A 22,305-nucleotide genomic window follows, 5' to 3' on the forward strand; every position below is an offset into this window, starting at 1 on the left:
GAGGGCGTGCAGCGTAGGTTCACTAGGTTAATTCCCGGAATGGCGGGACTGTCGTATGTTGAAAGGCTGGAGCGATTGGGCTTGTATACACTGGAATTTAGAAGGATGAGGGGGGATCTTATTGAAACATATAAGATAATTAGGGGATTGGACACATTAGAGGCAGGAAACATGTTCCCAATGTTGGGGGAGTCCAGAACAAGGGGCCACAGTTTAAGAATAAGGGGTAGGCCATTTAGAACGGAGATGAGGAAGAACTTTTTCAGTCAGAGAGTGGTGAAGGTGTGGAATTCTCTGCCTCAGAAGGCAATGGAGGCCAGTTCGTTGGATGCTTTCAAGAGAGAGCTGGATAGAGCTCTTAAGGATAGCGGAGTGAGGGGGTATGGGGAGAAGGCAGGAACGGGGTACTGATTGAGAGTGATCAGCCATGATCGCATTGAATGGCGGTGCTGGCTCGAAGGGCTGAATGGCCTACTCCTGCACCTATTGTCTATTGAATGACTTCTGACGTCGGCCTCTGTGACTGTAATACCATCAGGCCGTAGAGGCTCCGGAAGGCACATCAGTGTTCTCCCTATCAAAGCGTGCATAGAACGCATTGACCTCGTCAGGGAGTGATGCTTCGCTGTCGCTTGAGCTGCCTCCTGGTTTTGCTTTGTAGGAGGTGATGGTATTCAAGCCCTGCCACAGTTGCCGAACATCTACCCCATCCTCCAACTTTGAGCGGAAGTCCCTTTTGGCCTTTTTGATGGCCTTGTCAAGGTCGTATCTGGACTTCTTATAGGCCTCTGCTTCACCAGACCCGATTGCCCGGGATCTGGCCTTCAGAAGAATGCGGATCTTCTGGTTCATCCAAGGCTTCTGGTTAGGAAACTCAGAAGGTTTTTGTAGGAACACAGTCCTCCACACATTTCCTTTTGAAGTATGTAATGACTGTGGCGTATTCATTCAGATCCGTTGCCGAGTCCTTGAACATTACTGACTCCAAGCACTCCTGTAGTTGTTCCTCTGCCTCCCCAGACCAGCTCTGTGCAGCCCTCACCTCTGGGGGGTCTCTTCAGTTGCTGCCTGTATGCAGGAAGAAGCAGCCGAAGTGAGGGCGAGGGATAGAGCGATAGGCATCCTTGATGGTCGTATCGCAGTGGTCAAGGGTGTTTAATCCTCTGGTGCTGCAGGCGACATGTTGGTGGTAGTTTGGGAGTGATTTTTTTCAGGTTGGCTTTGGCCATGGTGGTAAACGCCTCAGGGTACGCTGTCGGGTGTTTGTTGACCACGGCGTGCAGCTCCTCCAATGCTAGACAGACGTCTGCCTGGGGTGGGATGTAGAACGCGGTTAGGATGATGGAGGTGACTTCCCTCGGAAAGTAGAAAGGGGAGCACTTCACCGCCAGATGTTTCAGGTGCGGAAAGCAGCCAAAGAAGATATAGAAGCAGAAGACATCCTAGCTGTCCCATATGCCTGCTGCCAAGATTTGGGATGGAGTACTGCATGCCGCATAATAAAATCACTAAACTGCAATTATGAATGAAATGCTGTACCTCATGCAAGTAGTAATTAATCAGCTTTACATACTTCCTAACTGCCTATTTTCTACGTGCCTACGATATTATACTGTGTCTACAAGTAGTTGTAACATGTCGAGTTGAAAGCTCACAGCTGACAACATGGGCATTGTAGCCATAGCAATACCTTAGAAAGCCCAGTATGCTGTTGTATGACAGAATGATGGATCACTATAGCATGCTACAACCCCTTTTGATTTGCAGGGCTGGCCAATATTTATAAACTAGAAGTTGTTGCCTTCTTTCTGTACAAAGCTCAGGGGTACGCAGAACTCGTTGCATGCAAACTTTTCGGCAGGCTTCTCAAAATATCCCTTTTTGCGTATTCCTTCAATATTCCTTTCTCGGTAACTACACTGCAATGGCAACATGCATTCTTTGCAGCAGAGCACATACGTAACCTTGTAGTCTTGCATGGTTTACATTGTTTACAAGCCATTTATATCATGTGTCTCACCACATCCTGTTCGAGTTTCTTTGCCTAACTCTAAATTTACAAAGTTTCAGAACAGCTGGCTACCAACTTGAAATGATTAACACGTGTTCCACTATTGGTGTTTTTTGCTGTTCTTCCACCGACTACAGATTGCACTTCTTCAGTTACTTGGAAGGAGAAAACCATAAAGGGTCAGGTTATGATGTAGAGGGAAAGGGGGAAGCAAGAAATGCATTTTTGAACCATCTGCATCTTTGGTCCCATAAGTTCGAAGACCATATGAAGTGAAAGAAGGCAGAAAATGAAGATGAGGTACAAGGACACCATATTATCAATGGAAATAGACACAAATGCTGGAGTAACAGCGGGACCGGCAGCATCTCTGGATAGAAGGGTGACATTTTGGGTCAAAACCCTTGGGTTTTGACTCAAAACGTCACCCATTCATCCTACCCAGAGATGCTGTCTGGCCCGCTGAGTTACACAAGCATTTTGTGTCCATTTTTAGTTTAAACCAGCATCTACAGTTCCTTCCAACACTTATTAGAAATGGATTCAGCCTTAGTGCTGTCCACAGTCTCAGCAAGCACCATTCCAATTGTACCTTGGGGTTAGGACGTGCTGGCACCCACTCACACTCCTCTTTGCCTCATTTGTGTTGCCACCATGTACAGTGGGAGGGGAACACTCTGTGCACCCTGACTCCAGTTAAACAAGCTGCAATCCCCCCAAAATGGCGTTATTTTCTGCCAGCGTGGCTGTTCAAGACCCTGCTGTTGTCTATAATTTTCCACTAGCTACTGTTACTGAACACCTCAAGCACTGGCATCCCCACCCAAACCTATTTATGGTCACTTATTTTAAAACCTTTGTGCTTTAATTAGTTTAAACTCTATAATCTAGTATAGAATTCAGGTATAGATATTGGTAATTTACCGCTCTACCCCCGTTTGCACCACGATAGCACTTTGTAATTTTTCTCCCACAACACATTCAGATTGGTTCTTTTCCCCTTTCCTTTCTTTTTCTGGAGAAACATTTTCATTTAATTTCCGTCTGTTAATTTAGCAGTACTGTAAATGCAGGAAACATTTTTTCGCAACCTGAAGGCTCTGCTCTCATCCAAACTCTCACCGATGGTGGGCAGTGGAGGGGGGGGGGGGGGGGAGGGCGAGGATCAGTAAAAGCGTTCAAAAACTGACACAGTTTGTACTCACCCACTGCTAAATGCCTTGATGTTCCCAATATGAAATAAGGTAAAATGGGGAAAAAAGCAGCGTATAGACCGAAGCCAACAGGCACTTCAGCCAATAGAGCAAAAGCCAGACCTAAAATTAAAAAATATATTTATTGCCATAACACTTTCCATTGTTTCAATATCTAATATATATTAACACAGACAATGCAAGAGAGAAATAGTTCCAACCAAGACTTTGTCTCCTTGACACCCAATGTTTAAAGTCTACTCCAGCTTGATATGTTTATCTTGTGAAAATGTTTTTTTTAATGGAGTTGTGTTTAAATTTGACTCCAGAATACAAATGTAGAGTATAGAACAGTACAACACAGACACAGATCCTCTGGCCCACAATGTCTGTGCTGAAAATAATGTCAAGCTACCAATTAAATTTATTTATCATTACATAGTTGCAAAATCTGTTTCATGATGCACACCCTTGATACTATTTAGTAAAGCCTAACCAGGAAAAAACATATGTAACCAAAGAGCATAGCAGACAGCCATTGGCTGTATATTGGTAATGATCAATGCACCAATGTGTTTGTGAATCCCTTTCTTCTGTAACCAATTAAGGACCTGTGTATTTGTGCTTCAGAGAAGAATAGATTTTCTCTTGCTGCAAACTTACAAATTATGAGGAAGGCTCATGTAATTTTATCATAAAGTACCATTTATGAGTGCCAAATAATACAAAGGAATAACTAAAAGAATCAGTTAAGAAGTTTATTCATTAATGACTTGGTGAAAAGGAGAAATCATTTTCATTATCAGTTAAATTAACTGACAAAAGCAGAAATTTCAACTGTGCGGATCACAAAAGCGAATAATTCTTCCAATTTCGAAATCAAAATTTAAAATGCGTTATTTTGCAAACACATGTACCTTGTAATGTTGCAATCAGACCAGTGCTTAGACCAGAGATAATGTCTCCAGGCAGCCATTGCTTCAGTTTGTACTTGGGCAACCAATCCAGTACGGGAAGTAGAGATTTTGTAATACCCAGTGCCCTTTTAGTTGTGCAACTGTGGTGAAAATAAAAATCACATAAAATCATCAATATAATCTGATGGAATATATGAAAAAAGGTGAACCAAAGGTAAAGGCATTGTAGCTTAATTTACAATTGTCAGTCTCAACATTTATCAAGTTATCAAGTCAGGCATAAGTTTCCTTTGTAACATGAGCCAAACCCAAAACAAAACTGAAGGTATCCAAAACAATCTAACTATATACACAATAAACATAAAAGATCGTACATCATGGTGTTCAGGAAAACAATGAAAAAACAAAGCTTACCTCTTTAGTTTCCTTCTGAGATATGTTAAAATAGCAATGGAAAGATCTCATTACAAACTGTCATGACTCCACTTCATTTCCCACTCTAAATGAATCTTTTCCCATTCTTTTAAATCAGAAACCAATCAGATGCTATTTATAATACAACAAATTAATCAGTGATCAATCTACAAGTTTAGAAATTGACATATTCATCAGGTAACAGAAGGAGCCACCGAGGTACCCCAACCTCAATGATGATAGAGCCCAGCATTGTGAAGGAGAGAGACCAGATTAATTCTGTGCCTCTGACCAAAATGATGTTGTGGCTGCTTCAATGATTCATTGTGGCTTCCTCCTAAAATTCCCCGCATTAAGAAGCCAGCCCTCGGCCAATTTGATTCAATCCACAACTAACAGCACTGAATACAGTAAAGGCCAAGAGACAGTCTATAGCCCTGCTATACTCTAGACCTGCACTCCAAAACTACCTGTGCCACCACCAAACCTATCCAGCATAGTCCCAGTTATGTCTGTTTACTATCCATAAAGTCTACTCACAATCATGAGAAAAGTGACAAAAGATATCGTAGACAATACTATCAAGCGGCAGTTACTCACAAATAAGCTGCTCAATAATGGGCTACTTTAAGTTTGCCTTAACCATACAGGTCCAGACCCCAGTTTTGATCCAAACATGGACCAAAGCTGAATTCGAGAGGGAAGGTGAGAGTGACGACCCTTGACCATCAAGGCAGTATTTGGCCAAACGCTGTAAGCAGGGGGAAAACAAATCACTCCAACAGTCGTAGTCATCTCTTGCACTAAGGAAGACGGCTGCAGTCGTTGGAGATGAACAATCCCCAGCCCCAAGATATCACCTTAGAACCTCCTCAGGAAAAGCCCAATTCATCAGCTGCCTCTTCAATGGCCTTAGCTTCCATCACAGAGTCAAGAGTGGGGATGTTTATGAATGATTACGCCACGTTCAATCCCAAGCACAACTCTCAGTAAAAACAGTGCATGCCTGCATGCTGCAAGACCTAGATAGAAATTCACACATGGCGAGATGATGGTCCTCTCCTACATAGTCTGAAGAAGGGTCCTGACCCGAAATGTCACAAAATAACCATGTTCTCCAGAAACCCTCTGAATTACTCCAGCATTTTGTGTCCCTTTTTCCTACAAGGTGGAGTCTATCCATGTACCTTTGCAATCCAACAACATTATTATCACTATGACTCCCACCATCGACTTCCTGGGGTCACTATTCACCAGAGAAAACATCAACTGAACCTGCACACAAATATCAGCTGCAAGAGTAAATCCGAGGCTGGGTATCCTGTAGTAAGTGATTCATCTGACACCACAAAACCTCTCAAAATGTCTGCAAGGTATAAGTCAACAACTTATGTCAACAACTTATAAGGTATAAGTCAACAACGTGAAATAAATTTTGCTTGTTCGGACAAGTGCACTGCCACCAACTCAAGATTCTCCAACGAAACAGGATAAATCAGACTGCTTGATTGGAATACCATTCACCATTATAAATAATCACTCCCTCCACCATCAACCCACAATAGCAGCAATGCAAAATGAACTGCATTTGCTCACAACAGCTATTTAGGTGTATGACACAAACCTACACCCTAAACAGAGGATAAAGGTCACAGGCACACGAGGTCACCAACAACTGCAGGTTCATCTCCAAGTTGCACACTATCCTGATTTAGAAATAGATCAATCATCCTCATTGCTGCAGGATCCGATTCCTACAACAGCATCATGAAGGATCACATCTGTTCAGCATGCCCCATGACAGGAAAGATGTAGAGGCTTTGGAAAGGGTACAGAGGAGGATTACCAGAATTATGCCTGGATTTGAGAATATTGGCTACAAGGAGAGGTTGGACAGACTTGAATTGTTTTCTTTGGAAAGTCAGAGGTTGAGGGGAGACCTGATAGATGTGTATAAAATTATGAGAGGCATAGATAGGGTAGACAGTCAGAACTTTTTTCCCAGATGTAAAATCAAATTTTAGAGGGCATAGACTTATGGTGAGAGGGGCAAAATTTAAGATAGATGAGTGGGGGCAAGTTTAAAACAAAATCTATCTATTTATAATGTGAAAGTGTGGCAAGTGCCTGGAAGGTCTATCAGGATAGCGGTGGAGGTAAATAGGATAGTGGCATTTAAGACAGGATAGCACAGAGATATGCATGGAATGGAGGGAATTTGATTATGTGCAGGCAGATAAGGGTTGGTCGTGGCATCATGTTCAATACAGACATTGTGCGCTGAAAAGCCTGTTCCTGTGCTGTACTGTTCCATGTCTTCTGTTCTAATACTGGGATGATTAATGGAGTAAAAGGCCAACAAATCTCCACAAATCCTCCAGATTTTATTTGGCACCAACAGAATGGAAGGCAGCAAATTCTTAGTCTTTATTAACAAGGTCAGGAGGGAGAAGGAAAGAAGAGAACAGAGGAAGTAAGAAACTAATCTGCACATCACTCGATTTTATGGCGTGAGAATAAATAAGCAGTGCATTAAGAAAATATTAACAATCAAAAAACTGCAGATGCTGGAAGTGGTGAGTTTTGATTTTCAATAAAGTATTAAAAAGGTGACGTGAAGAGGCTGTTACATAATATTATTGGTCATGAGATTTTGGAAAATATGTTCTGAGGATTGGTTAACAGATAGAAAAGCGCAGGTAAAACAGGTCTATGCAGGTTACAATTTTTCTGCCAGAATCTGTGTTGGGGGTTTTTGCTATTTACAAACAATATCTATGAGATGGGGACAAAGTGCCATGCATCAAGCTGCATCATGTTACAAAGCTAGGTGAGAAAGCAGGTTGCAAAAATGATGAGAGGCTGCAAAAGGATAGCTTAAATGAATAGCCAAAAATAAATAGTCATTCATCACTCCTTGAGAAAGGCCATGACATTTCATCTATACCATTGTGATGAATCTCCAGACCAAAAATATGAAATAGAACATGGAAATATGAAGTTATTAAGTAGGATAAGACACCTTCAAAAAGAGAATAACTTCTAAAGACCAAGAATCTGGAAAATGTTTGTACTTAAAGGAACCTAGGTTTCATTACAAATGATTAAGGGAAAGGAAACAACAGCACAAGTAATTATAAGGTTGAATATGGTATGTTTTTTCACTATTGCAATAGAATTGGATAGGAAAATCAATTACATTAGTTAATTGGGACTTTGATGAGGCACTGTATATGTTTAGCCTCCTGAACAAAGGAGCATATCCCTGCTTCTGAGAAATTGTTACTAAGATTTTAAGAGACTGATTCCTCGATTGAGATTGTTTTTGTCTAAATTTGATTTCTCCTACAAAAAGCCCAGATTATCACAAGTTTAGAAGAAAATGACATGGTTTCATTGTAATACAAAACTGTGAAGATCTAGGATGGCAGAATTTGGTCTCAGAGGGTTGGCCAAATAATGGAACTGAAAAGAGGGCATTTGCATTCAAAAAACCGTGACACTTCTAAACTCTACACCTGAAGGATGTGACTGCTCAATTGTTGAGCATTTCACTAGAGATCAAAAATAAAATTGGATACCAAGGAAATGAAAATAACACAAATGCTGGATTTCGGACATAAAATGCTGGAAATATTCTGCAAGTCAGGCAGCAGCTGTGGAGGAAGAAACAGGGTAAATATTTCAGATCCATGGCTTTTCATCAGTACTGGAAAAATAAGAAAATGATTGCATTTTAAGTAGGAAGGAATGGGAGGTGCCGGGAGAATAGAATGGATAGATCAATATTGGGTTTTTGATGTCGTCTAAAATGCATTTCTTTTGTCTGTTCACCACACCCAATCTCCGGGACTTAAAACCTGTTTTCTCACTTTTCCAGTTCTGATGAAAGATCGTTAGTATGAAATGTTAACTTTTTTGTGCTTTTGTGTTAACTTTTCTTCCTCTGCAGATGCTCTGTACTTGCTCCATTGCCTGTACTCATGTGCTCACCCCTCTGCTGTGTATTTCCAGCATTCCATCTTATTAAGGCTTTGAGTGACAATTGATTTGCACCCCAATTCCAGCCCTTTTCCTTTCCTTTGTGTGGCATTTCATGCACGGCATTTGGATGTGGGCAGATAAGTGGCATGTGGAGCAGCCAAATACCAAGGAGTGGTTATCTTGACCAATAACATCACCATTGCCATTGATTTCCACCAGATAAATAAGCTTATGATTAACAAGCACTTCATCTTCTCTTATATCATATCATATCATATCATATCATATCATATATATACAGATATTATATCTCATAAGACATCGACAGATTGTGTGACAAAAACAACCTTGATCTGCGCCCCAAGACAATTTTTCCTTATGTTTACTCCCTCCTTCAGCATCATTGCAGTGTAAAACACACGTTGACTCACTTTTACAATTCTGCTTTTATTGAAGACCGAGAATGGTAGTCCTCTCACAGGAGTGCAGGCCATCAAAGCGCCTAGTAAAATTAAAGTCATTGGGGGCTCACGAGACAAAGGCACACCCTGCAATAAAACTAGGACAGCAATTATTTTGCCTCAAGACATCAGTGTAGGAAATCTTAAGGGTAATGACATAGACCTAATCTCGGTGATCTCTACTCCATTATATTGAGAGAAAAGGAATTCACAAATGGCTGTGCAGTAAAATGTTCAGTTTCCAAACCAGCTTTTTGAATAGTCAAGCAATGCTTGCCTTTGTGTGACATTGCGTGTATAGTATTTGTATGTGGGCTGGTACGTGGCATGCGGTGCAGGCAAATAGCAAGGAGTGGTCATCTCCAACGATCACAACCACCATTGACATATTCCCCTGCAACATCTGGTAGGGCAGTCATTAACTGGATATTTAACTGGAACAACCATGTCTTTTTTGTGGCTGCAAGAATGCAATTATTATGACTTATCTCTTGACTAATCAAAGTCCATCCATCATCTAACAAATGCAAGTCAGGAGTGTGATGCAATACCCTTCTCACTTACCCAGATGACCAATCAAGCTCCAAACCCCAAAAAAGAATTCATACAGCATTTTTCACATCCTTATTCATGATATCCCAAAGCACTTAACATCCAATGAAATAATTTTAAGGTGCAGTTGCTAATGTGTTGTGAGAAACATGGCAATAGAAGCCTCATCCCAACTCCACTCAAGCGCTGGTGGAACCTTTAATTGGCCCATTAATGTACTGTGGTGGATAGAAAATTGGTTGGCGGACAGGAAGCAAAGAGTAGGAATAAACGGGTCCTTTTCGGAATGGCAGGCAGTGACTAGTGGGGTACTGCAAGGCTCAGTGCTGGGACCCCAGTTATTTACAGTGTATATTAATGATTTGGACAAGGGAATTGAATGCAACATCTCTAAGTTTGCGGATGACACGAAGCTGGGTGGCAGTGTTAGCTGCGAGGAGGATGCTAGGAGGCTGCAGAGTGACTTGGATAGATTAGGCGAATGGGCAAATGCATGGCAGATGCAATATAATGTGGATAAATGTGAGGTTATCCACTTTGGCGGCAAGAACAGGAAAGCAGAGTATTACCTGAATGGTGACCGATTGGGAGAAGGGGAGATGCAACGTGACCTGGGTGTCATGGTGCACCAGTCATTGAAAGCAAGCATGCAGGTGCAGCAGGCAGTGAAGAAAGTGAATGGTATGTTGGCATTCATGGCAAGAGGATTTGAGTTTAGGAGCAGGGAGGTTCTGCTGCAGTTGTACAGGGCCTTGGTGAGACCGCACCTGGAGTATTGTGTGCAGTTTTGGTCTCCTAACCTGAGGAAAGACGTTCTTGCCTTAGAGGGAGTACAGAGAAGGTTCACCAGATTGATCCCTGGGATGGCGGGACTTTCATATGAGGAAAGACTGGATAGACTGGGCTTGTACTCGCTAGAATTTAGAAGACTGAGGGGGGATCTTATAGAAACATATAAAATTCTTAAGGGGTTGGAGAGGCTAGATGCGGGAAGATTGTTCCCGATGTTGGGGGAGTCCAGAACCAGGGGTCACAGCTTAAGGATAAGGGGGAAGTCTTTTAGGACCGAGATGAGAAAACATTTCTTCACACAGAGAGTGGTGAGTCTGTGGAATTCTCTGCCACAGAAGGTAGTTGAGGCCAGTTCATTGGCTATATTTAAGAGGGAGTTAGATGTGGCCCTTTTTGCTAAAGGGATCAGGGGGTATGGAGAGAAGGGAGGTACAGTAAGTAAGTAAGGAGAATCTAGGTAATTATAGGCTGGTGAGCCTCATGACAGTGGTAAGGTAGTTACTGGAGAGGTTTCTTCGAGATAGGATTTTTCCCATTTGGAAGAGAATGGGTTAATTAGGGTTAATTCAGTCCGCCTTTATATGTGGCAGGTCGTGTCTTTCTAACTTGATCAAGTTTTTTGAGGAAGTGATGAAGGTGATCAATGAGGGTAGGTCGAAAAATGTTTTCTGCAGGGATTTTAGTAAGGCGTGTGATAAAGTCCCCCATGGTAGCTGATTCAGAAGATTAAGATGCATGGGATTAACAGTGGTTGCATGGATCCAGAACTGGCTTTACTGATAGAAGACAGATGATTGTCACTCTTCAAGTCACAGCTCAACAACTTGGACATGGATCATCTCACCAGACTTCCCCACATAAAAATCTAAATAACCTTTTTGTAACCAGTACCCATGCAAGCGAAACCTGCACGAGATAGCCCAGCTGTTGGCGGTTGTGCAGTAGAAAACAGAAACAGAAGGACAATATTCAGGCTGGAAGGCTGTAACCAATGGAGTGGTGTAAGAAATTTGTGCTGGGACCTATGCTGTTTGTGATATATAGAAATAACTGGCCCAGAATATGTAAACAGGTTGGTGAGTAAGTCTGCAGATGATACCAAGATTACTGGGGTTGCAGACTGTGAGGAAGGCTGTCAAAATATACAGGACATAGACCACCTACAGCAATGGGGAGAGAAATGGCAGATGGAATTCAATCCAAGAAAATGTGAGGTGTTGCAGTTTAGGGAGATCGATTACAAGGTGAAAATATACATTTAATGGCATGACGCATAATAGCAGAGGGATCCTGGGGTCCAAGCCCATTAGTCACTGAAAGTGGCAACACAAGTAGATAGAGTAGTAAAAAAGGCACATGGTATGCTTGGTTTCATAGGTCAGGCATTGAGTGTAAAAGTCAGAAAGTCATAATGCAGCAATGAAGTTCTTACTTGTGTTCTTATCAGCTTAATGTTCCTTCAATGCTTTTCCTGGCCGTTTTCCATCCCAAAGCAATATTCAGACTTCAAGAGCAGAAGTTGACTTTTGCATTTATTTGTTCAGCCACACATTTAAGTCTTCAAAAAAGTTGCATTTGTTTCTTGCATTGCATGTTAAATGCATGAATGTCATGCACATACAGGCACATCCCCCTTCCACAAGTACCAAAAGATCAGGTGCAGATTGTTCAAAAATAACCTGGAGGTCACATCCCAACATAGAGCACGGGGTACTGCTGGAGTTTACTCGTTAAAGGCTAGTGTTATTTCCTGGTGCCTTCTTAACTAAAAGCACCATCATTTGGAACATCTATGTGCGGGATTATCCAGAGGCAACTAAAAAGTACTTTTGTTCTCAATTATGCTAATATCACCCGAGATTCCATTTGAGAGTTATATTGGCCCATCAATTGGCATTGGTAATTGACAGATTACCAACGCCAATCTGTCTCTCTCAGGTACCATGTTATGGAATTCATTAGCGGGGAAATATGTAATTATGAGCTACCACCATCAGTCACATCACACTGAGGTCACCTCAATAAGCAATGGTTCTTGCTACGAACAACCCACACAGAGGTAAGCATTCATCCTGATGCCACCATGCATGCACAGGCTCAGTATCATATATTGGGTTTACACGTTAACTCCTTGAACAGACATTGATGAGGCCAAATTGCAGTACTGTGTTCGGTTTTGGTCAACCTACTGTAGGAAGGATGGCATTAAGCTGGAAAGAGTGCAGGGAAGATTTACGAAGATGTTGCCAGGACTCAAGGGGCTGAGCTATAGGGAAAGGTTGGTCGGGCAAGGACTTTATTCCTTCGAGCACAGGAGGCTGAGTGGTGATCTTATTGAGGTGTATAAAATCACGAGGGAATAGATAGGGTGAATGTTCAGAGTATTTTACCCAGGGTTGGGGGAACCAAGAACCAGAGGACATAGGTTTAAGGTAAGAGTGGCAAGATTTAACAGGAACCCGAGGGGCAACTTTTTCCAATCAGTGGGCAGTGGGTATACGGATTGAGCTCTCAGAGGAGGTAGTTGAGGCAGGAACTACAACAACATTTAAAAGATATTTCGACAAACATGTGGATAGGAAAGATTGAGAGGGATATGAACCAAATGCAGGCAAATGGGACAAGTCTAGTTGGGGCATCTTGGAAGGCATGGATGAGTTGGACCAAAGGGCCCATTTCCATGCTGTAAACTATATGAGGTGCTCAGAATCAGATCTGTGAGGGGTGGAAATCTCTCCCTGCACCAAATATTCACCACAAGCAAGTAAGTTTACAGGTGCACAAAAGTGAACCCAACTTTGCATTTATAACAGTTCAAGACTGTGAAGGGAGTGTATCAAATGTATCATTTGCCACAAATAGGCTAGACTGGAATTTATCAATCATGTAAGCAAATCTGATACAAAATGATCTTTGCCTTTCTCAGCAGAGATCCAGAGAACTATATCCAGAAAGAGATTTCGTCCATCAGATCTAGTTATGAAAAATGTTGAGACCATTTTTTTTGGCATTTCAATTAATGTGCTTGAGGTCTACATGATGTGCGAGACTTTTACACCAAATTTTGGGGATTCATCTCCTTGTCGTTACCATCTTCGTAAGTGAACAGACAAGGAGATGAATATACTATAGAATTTGCTAGCAGCACAAAGGAGGAACTCACATATCGCACAGCAGTAAATGATTAATCAGTGCGTCCATCATGAAGGAAGGAATGTCAGATGAGGGAGGGCGGGAGTGGTGAGACACGGCCAAAATGTAACTGTTGAAGGAGGGGTAAACGATGATGGGCAATTAAACCAAATAAAGGGGAGGGTAGAGAAAGAGTGCAGTTGGGAGGTAGAGACACGTTTATTGTTAAATGGACACAGACTTAAGAAAATAAGAGGCAGATGGAGCATGGGGGTGGGGGGAGGGGTAAGGTAGTGGAGGGCAGAGAAACCTACTAGAGGCAACAAGCCTCATGTTTCACTCATCAACATCCAGCAGCTGTCTCCAACTCCACCCAGTTCCATCTGCTCATCATCCTTCATTCCTCCATCCATCAATCACCTCTGGTTCCTGCCTCTCTACCCCCCCCCCCCCCCCCACCCCCACACCACTCCTCTCTCGGTTCCTGAGGCAGGATTTAGACCCAAAATGTCAACAGTTCCTTTCCCACACTCTACGGATGCTGCTTGACCCACCAAGTCCCTCCAGCAGATTGACTGTTGCTCTAGATTCCAGGATATGCAGTCCCTTGTGCTTCCAAGTTAAAAGAGGATCTGACCAAGGTGGAATGGAATCAGACTGCCAGAAGGTAGTTCCATGGGGGGTAGACCACAAAGTGGGCAAAGGAAGGATAGTCAAAACTAGAGCGCTCTGACAGGCTTGGGGTATAGATGAAAATGCTCAGGAAAGAAATAGTCATCAGGTTGTTAATTCAAAAGGGAACTAAGTTGAAAGCAGGCAAAAGAGTGAAAAATTCAAAATGGAAACAACAATGTAAGGTATTAAGGGTATAGGTTACAAACATCCTCCTCATAACCTACAAAGCCCTCCATAACCTGGCCCCATCCTACCTGACTGACCTCCTCCACAGGCACACTCCCACCTGCACCCTCCGCTCTGCCGCTGCCAATCTCCTATCCCCCCACATCCGGACTAAACTCAGATCCTGGGGGGACAGGGCTTTCTCCATCGCTGCTCCCACCCTATGGAACTCACTACCCCAAACCGTTAGGGACTCCCCCACACTCACCACATTCAAAACATCGCTGAAGTCCCACCTGTTCAGTACTGCCTTCAACCACTGAAGGTCACCTCAACTTCTGTCTCCTTTCTCTGTTCATTTATTTATTTACTTATTTATCTATTTATTCATTTCCCTATGTTCTCAAAATCTCTGTAAAGCGTCTTTGAGTATGTGAAAAGCGCTATATAAATAAAATGTATTATTATTATTATTATTAGTAAATATACAAAGGGTTGGCAATGAAAGCCCCAAAAAAATGTATAGGCAAATGTCATTTGATTTGATTTAAAAAAAACATGATATTTGATTTCACACAAAAATGCTGCCAAATCTTATGGAAAAGGTTACACGGAATGAAACAAAGACCTGCGGTTGTCTTGATCCGATGACAAAGACGCTAAACCCTTAAACCTAGTTTTCATCCCTATACTCTGGATTGAAATTCCCGTTGCTCTGTCTGGCGTCTGTGCGATCCGCTTGAATCACAACACAACCCACATGTACAGGGCTCTAAGAAGTTGTACTGAGGCATTTTCCCCGCCTCCAGGCCACTCCTCCTTTGAGACCACCCTATTTCCCGAAACGCCTGGTCACTTTCCTTAATCTCTCTTTCGGTTTAACATTCAGTTTGCTTCTCCAATGAAGCACCGTGAGTTGATACTCCAAACTCACTGTTTTTGGGTTTTTTTTGCATTGGGCTGACACATTTAAAAGGCGTGTTAAATGCACTGTGTGTGGTAGCGAACGACTTGCGAAAACCACCAAACCCGGAAAAAAAGGTTCAACTCACCTGCATCTCTTTGCCAGCCGGTCACGTAAAGTTTTAGGCACCTTCTCTGCTCTTTCATTTTCCTCTTGGAAACTATTTTCAGAATAAACTGAACGCGCCACGAAATAGTTGTCAGTGAGATTTTCCGTGGCCGGCATGTCGGTGCCTGTAAGACTATCCCGCTCTCCGAATAGGTGGCAGGAGACTGAAAGGGAAGGTGTTTCGATTACAAAATATCAACACGCAAGGGGTGGTGCCCTTCAATACATTCCTGCAACGATTCTCAAAGGAAATTTTAACATTCGGGCTTGACATTTTTGTACTTAAAAAGTTGCTCAGACTTGGTAGATTGTAATTATTCGCGTGCTGTGCTGGATTTTAATTCTACCACAAGAGGACGAATGGGTGGTGATTTTAAAACTCTCCAAGTGGATGGGCTCTGAATGGCGACCATCTCTCCAGAGGGTTTTAGAGAGCAGCACTTCCGGATAAACAGCTCCCAACGCAACAAAAAAAATCCAAAAAAAATCGGCGCACATCTGAAAAATCCCGCAATTTCCAGGGAAAACTGTGCCAGGACGGACGGATTCACCTTGGCGGGAGGTTAAACGGGTATCTCGTCAGCCCACTTCCAATGACATACACTGCCTCCGAGGGGGGGGGGGGGATTTCCGAACTACTCAAGTGTGTTAGACTCTTGTGAGGAAGCACATGGCGAATAAAACACAACGAGCACGCTCTCGCCATGTGACGGCGACACGTGGTCATCCTGAAGCTCCCCAGACCATCTCCCGGCATCAACTTCTAACATCATTCCTGTCACCTTTACTCCGAATGTGTTACTTTTCACACACCAAAAAAAACCCACAAAAAAACACCACATTTGCAGACTTTTAACCCCCAAAAAAAGGCAAGATTTATCGATCCAATTTACCTCGAGGCTGCGCAACTGAAGGTGGTTACTGATTAAAATCCTAGGTAAATATTGAAGTAACGCTCCGCTAAATCCTCAGAGATACGCTCCGCGCTGTCAAACGTGGCACAAAATTATGAACTCCACGGCAAAATACAAGTGAATAATACCATTTCCGAATTTTGTTTTTTTTCGGCAAATGTTCAAAATGTTTTACCCCAATGATCTCGAGAGGACTTGTCTCCTGCAGGGCTTCATTGAGAGCGCAGCGTCTCCTTCTGGTTTATATGTTCTCGCATTCTGGGCTTTATTATTACTGTACACATTGAGCAGTCTGTTCCGGTTTGGGAGAGCTTCTCTCAGGTCTGCAGCACCCGAGGGGAAACAAATGTCGATTGCGTGCAACAATTAGAAGGTATTTAAACGAGGCGGGTGGTGGTGGCCCCTCATGGTTTAGTATAAGAAGATAACTGCAGATGCTGGTACAAATCGAAGGTATTTATTCACAAAATGCTGGAGTAACTCAGCGGGTCAGGCAGCATCTCAGGAGAGAAGGAATGGTCGACGTTTCGGGTCGAGACCCTTAAGGGTCTCGACCCGAAACGTCACCCATTCCTAAGGGTCTCGACCTGAAACGCCACCCATTCCTTCTCTCCTGAGATGCTGCCTGACCTGCTGAGTTACTCCAGCATTTTGTGAATAAATACCTCATGGTTTAGTACTGGGACCAGAGTGGTGGTGTAGGGTTGTCGATCCAAACACGGGGATGACTCGAAAATAGAAAGCGTGGTGACCCCAAGGGCAGTTAGGGCACAATAAGCAGAAAGGTGGAACACGGAAGCTAATGTAGAAAAGTTCCAAGTGATACACGGAAGTAGAAAGAGTAAGGATAGACGATGCGGATTGAGTAGTATGGGTTCGATTTGGTCCGCGGGGGCATTAAGTTATACATGTGCACAAATCCTTGAAACTGGTAGGCTCTGTCGAGATAATGGTTAGGAAGACAACCGGGATCCCGGGGCTCATCATTTCTGTGGATGCTAAAGCAGAGAAGTAATGCTGAACTTGTATAAAACACAGATTGCAGGGTTTTGGGGATAGGACGGGTGGGTAAATGGGTAGGAAGCAACTGCAGATGCTGGTTTACATTGAAGATAGACACATAATGCTGGAGTAACTCAGCGGGACAGGCATGCTCTGGATAGAAGGAATGGGTGACGTTTCGGGTCGAGACCCTTCTTCAGACTTGCTTTTAATGGGACTGCTTTATGTGGCAAAGAGTTGGTGAGCTGAATAGCTCTCTGTGCTATGCTAATTCTGCCATTCTACATTGACTGTAGCTATTCACGGAAGCAGAAATCATAGACAATAGACAATAGGTGCAGGAGTAGGCCATTCAGCCCTTCGAGCCAGCACCGCCATTCAATGCGATCATGGCTGATCACTCTCAATCAGTACCCGTTCCTGCCTTCTCCCCATACCCCCTCACTCCGCTATCCTTAAGAGCTCTATCCAGCTCTCTCTTGAAAGCATCCAACGAACTGGCCTCCACTGCCTTCTGAGGCAGAGAATTCCACATCTTCACCACTCTCTGACTGAAAAAGTTCTTCCTCATCTCCGTTCTAAATGGCCTACCCCTTATTCTTAAACTGTGGCCCCTTGTTCTGGACTCCCCCAACATTGGGAACATGTTTCCTGCCTCTAATGTGTCCAATCCCCTAATTATCTTATATGTTTCAATAAGATCCCCCCTCATCCTTCTAAATTCCAGTGTATACAAGCCTAATTGCTCCAGCCTTTCAACATACGACAGTCCCGCCATTCCGGGAATCAACCTAGTGAACCTAAGCTGCATGCCCTCAATAGCAAGATGTTGCTATGAACCCAAAACGTAGACACACAAAATGTATGTTCTCATCATAGTTCTGCTCCATCTGCAATGTATTTAAGCATTTATGAACTTTTACTGAAATATCTCCAGTTTTAATTACTTCATCAAAATTCTAACCTCTACAACTTTCTCATTGCCTCTCTCTGCAGCCTCTCAAACCAGGTTCTAGATTATATGCCCTAAATATCTCCTTATGTTGAATGAAGTTAATTTATTTTTATATATATTTTTTGTGAATTGTAATGGATTTTTTTCTACATTAAACCATTTAGTAACAGGAACTTATAAATATTTAGGTAGATTTAACAGTTTTTAAAAAGCACTAAATAATTTTTGCATATGGTATTATTGTCCCGCTGAGTTACTCCAGTTTTTTGTGTCTATCTTCGGTTTAAACCAGCATCTGCAGTTCCTTCTTGCACTCTGTACCCTATCTATTCACCTCATAATTTTGCATATCTCAATCAAGCCACCCTTCAATATCCTTCACACCAGAAAAAATTAAACTAGCCAAATCAAAGATAGACACAAAGTGCTGGAGTAACTCAGCGGGTCATGCAGCATCTCTGGAAAAAAGAATGGGTGATGTTTCGGGTCGGGCCCTTCTTCAGTCTGATGCTGCCTGACCTGCTGAGTTACTCCAGCACTTTGTGTCTATTTTTGGTATAAACCAGCATCTGAATTTCCTTGCTTCCACATCTAGCCTAATCAATCACTCCTTATGACGGAAATACTACTGAATCCAAATAACATCCTGGTGAATATCCAGTACACTCTCTCTGGCACAAGCACATCCTATCTACATTATGGAGATCAAAAATGCACAATAATCCATGAGTGACCTTCATAAATTCATGTTCATAAGTTCTAGAATCAGAATTAGGCCATTTGGCCTATCACGTCAACTCTTCCATTCAATCACGGCTGAATGACCTTCCCTCTCAAGCCCAATTTTCTGCCATCCAGCCAACCTGCTATCCATGTTAGTATCTGCCCTTTGAGACCATGTGCTCTCATCTTCTTTTGCAGCCTTACCAAAGGCCTTCTGAAAATCATTGTTTCATACAGTTGTAACATGCCATCCCTGCCCTATGGAATGAAGAAGGGTCTTGACCCGAAACATCACCCATTCCTTCTTTCCAGAGATGTTGGTTGTCCCGCTGAGTTACGCCAGCATTTTGTGTCTAGCATGGCTGATGAACACAGGCATCACAGATGCTTGCTTTGCCACCCTATGTGCCAATGCTGCCACTTTTAGGGATCTCTAGACATGTACCCCAAGATCTCTCTGTTCACCGCTACTCTTGTGTGCCTACCATTTATATGCATATCCTACCCTTGTTTGACCTTCTAAAATTCATCCATTTGCACCTGCCAAAATTAAGTTCCACCTACCATTGCTCTGCTCACCTTTCCAACAGATCTTTATCATGCTGTAAACTAAAACAATCTCTCCGCCATCTTTAGGAAGCCCCAGTCTATATCAATGGTGCTGAAGTGGAGAAAATTCAGGTTCCTAGGTGTAAACATCACCAACAATTTGTTCTGATTTAACCACATTGATGCTATGACCGAAAAAGTACTATTTTTTCAGAAGCCTGAGGAAACTCTCCAATTTCTCCAATGACTCTTACCAATTTCTACAGATGCACCATGTAGAAAGTATCCTGTTCAGATGGACACAGCTTTGGTATGGCAATGCTGTGCCCAAGACCGCAAGAAATTGCAGAGTGTTGTGAAGGCAGTCCAGTCAATCACTCAAGCCACATGTACTGAGACACAATGAAAAACTTTGTTTTATGTAATATCCAGGCAGACCATACCTGTACATCAGGTAGTGCAAGAAACAAAAGTGCAGAATATAGTGTTAGAGGTACAGAAAGCTGCAGATTTTTTTTTTAAAGGTCTAGGACAGCAAGATGATAGATTGGAAGATCAGGAATCTAGGTTTAGCATACGAGAGGTCTATTCATGAGTCTAGTAACAGTGGAGAAGAAGCTGATCTTGAATCTGGTGGTATGTAACTTCCAGAGTTTGTATCCACTGCCTGATGGCAGAGGGGAGATGTACACATTAAGGGTATGGTCTGCCTGGATATTACATAAAACAACGTTTTTCATTGTGTCTCAGTACATGTGTCAATAATAACCCAATACTAATAGGAACCACCACAATTTTTGTATCATCTGCAGATCATACCTCCTGCATCCAAGTCATTAAAGTATATTGCACCCATCAAAAGTCCCAGCATCAATCTTTGCAATACACCATTGGTCACAAACTTTATTGAGCACCAAGACATCATTCATTATTTTTCATCATTGCTTCAGTGTTATTACACTACCAAAGTTTTTATTTTAAAATTTATATTTTACAGGAAAGACCAGTATTTGTCCGCAAAGTGAGCGGCCTGCTGGGCCATTTCAGAAAACATTTAAGATTGGTGGGTCTCCAACCACATGAAATCTAGCTGTGATAGGGCATCAGATTTCCAATCAGATAAAACAGAATATTTTTTATATAACAAGGTTCTGTGGCATCGTATCAGATTAAAGAATCTGATTTAACACAAAAAATCGGATTATTAACTGAATTTAAATTCCACAGAGGAAATTCAATTTAAGTGTCAGGATTGTTAACCCTGAATTATTGGTTTGGCAATTTAATTACTGTACCAGCACTATGCGAGTATTTATCAACAAACCTATTCACTTATTCCACTCCCTGTTGAGGAATTATAGTAGAAAAAATAAAATAATTGAAGCATTAAATAAGTATTTTGCATTTGTTTCAATTGTGGAATTTTATCATTCTGGAAAACGTGGGAAACCAAGGTTCAAATGACAGAGGAATTTAAAAGCATCAAATATTACCAAATAGAAAATACTGTAGAAATTAAGAGTACTATAAATTGATATCTTATTCATTATATACATTAATCATCACCCTCCAAAATCCACTAAATTCTGGAAAAAAATTGATGGTAGCATTTGTTAAACTGCTGTTTAAAAAGGGACAGTAAAACATATCTATAGTTGAGTTGAGTTTAGTTTATTGTCACGTGTACCAAGGTACAGTAAAAAGCTTTTGTTGCGTGCTAACCCGTCAGCGGAAAGCAAAATACATGATTAAATTTGTGCCATTCACGGTTATCATGTATTATCTTTCTGCTGACTGGTTAACACTCAACAAAAGCTTTTCACTGTTCCTTGGTACACGTGACAATAAATTAAACTCAACTTTAGATATGTTTTATTTCCACTTTTTAAACAACAGATTACAATTAAAATACAAAGTACGTGCTATAACACCGGGATAAGCGCTCAACTAAGAAAACCATGCCCAAAGTCAAAGCACTATCTAACTGAATATATCAACTTATGCCAAGGACAATAACTAACTCCATATGCAATGGAGTGTGATTGGAATTGACATTGTGAACATGCGCTTAAAATTTTATATTATTAATTGGAGTGCCATCTTTTTGAATGGAGTAATTCTGGTTCTATGAGAGGGAAATTGTATTTTCTTATTCCAATGGAGTATTTTGTGGATGGAATAAGACAGAGAATGACAGTCAGCCCCTTTCATTCCAAAAACAAATGCTTTCAATTGCATGTTAATGAATTTCTCTGCAAATATATTAGGAAAGATACAGCAGGGGCATCATGATGGCACAGTGGTAGAGTTGCTGCCTTACAGCACCAGAGTGTAATCCTGATTATGGGTACTTTCTGTCTGAATTTTGTACATTCTCCCTGTGACTGCATGGGTTTTTTTCGGGTGCTCTGGTTTCCTCCCGCACTCCAAAGATGCACAGGTTTATTGGCTAATTGGCTTCGGGAATAATTGTAAATTGGCCCTGGTATGTAGGATTGTATTAGTGTACTGGGGTAATGGTAGTGTACTGGTTGGTGCAGACTCGGTGGGCTGAAGGGCCTGTATTTGCACTGTATCCCAAAACTCTAAAGTCCAAAGATTAAAGAACAAGAAAGAAGTTAAGAAAAAGTGGGTCTTTTTAGCCTGACAAGCCTTTAGTGGGCTTGTAGACAAGAGCCACAATTACAAAGTGCAACGGGTCGGATGTAAAGATAGAATGTAATGCAGTATCCAAGTTAGCTGAAAATAATAAACCTAGATTAGGGAGTTTAATGTTTAAAAAAAATATATAGTT

At 42.0% G+C, this 22,305-nt stretch overlaps 1 protein-coding gene across 4 annotated transcripts in view; it reads right to left on the reverse strand.

Moving 5' to 3' along the window:
* slc26a4 (solute carrier family 26 member 4) overlaps positions 1–16,364 on the reverse strand; it is a 55,238-nt gene extending 38,874 nt beyond the window's left edge. Inside the window, exons 1-4 of one of the 4 annotated variants that reach the window (XM_078419826.1) lie at positions 16,262–16,364; positions 15,349–15,532; positions 4,122–4,261; positions 3,217–3,327 (exon numbers count right to left, since the gene is read on the reverse strand). In XM_078419826.1, coding sequence (XP_078275952.1) covers positions 3,217–3,327; positions 4,122–4,261; positions 15,349–15,485 — 388 coding nt within the window. In that variant the 5' untranslated portion in view covers positions 15,486–15,532; positions 16,262–16,364. Of the gene's footprint in view, positions 1–3,216; positions 3,328–4,121; positions 4,262–14,924; positions 14,995–15,348; positions 15,826–16,261 lie in introns of those variants that run through there. The other 3 variants (XM_078419825.1, XM_078419824.1, XM_078419827.1) reach the window with 3 other exon arrangements.
* Between the last annotated feature and the right edge of the window lie 5,941 nt (positions 16,365–22,305).

Source organism: Rhinoraja longicauda, chromosome 23 (assembly GCF_053455715.1).
Source record: "Rhinoraja longicauda isolate Sanriku21f chromosome 23, sRhiLon1.1, whole genome shotgun sequence".
Classification (NCBI taxonomy): Eukaryota; Metazoa; Chordata; class Chondrichthyes; order Rajiformes; family Arhynchobatidae; genus Rhinoraja; species Rhinoraja longicauda.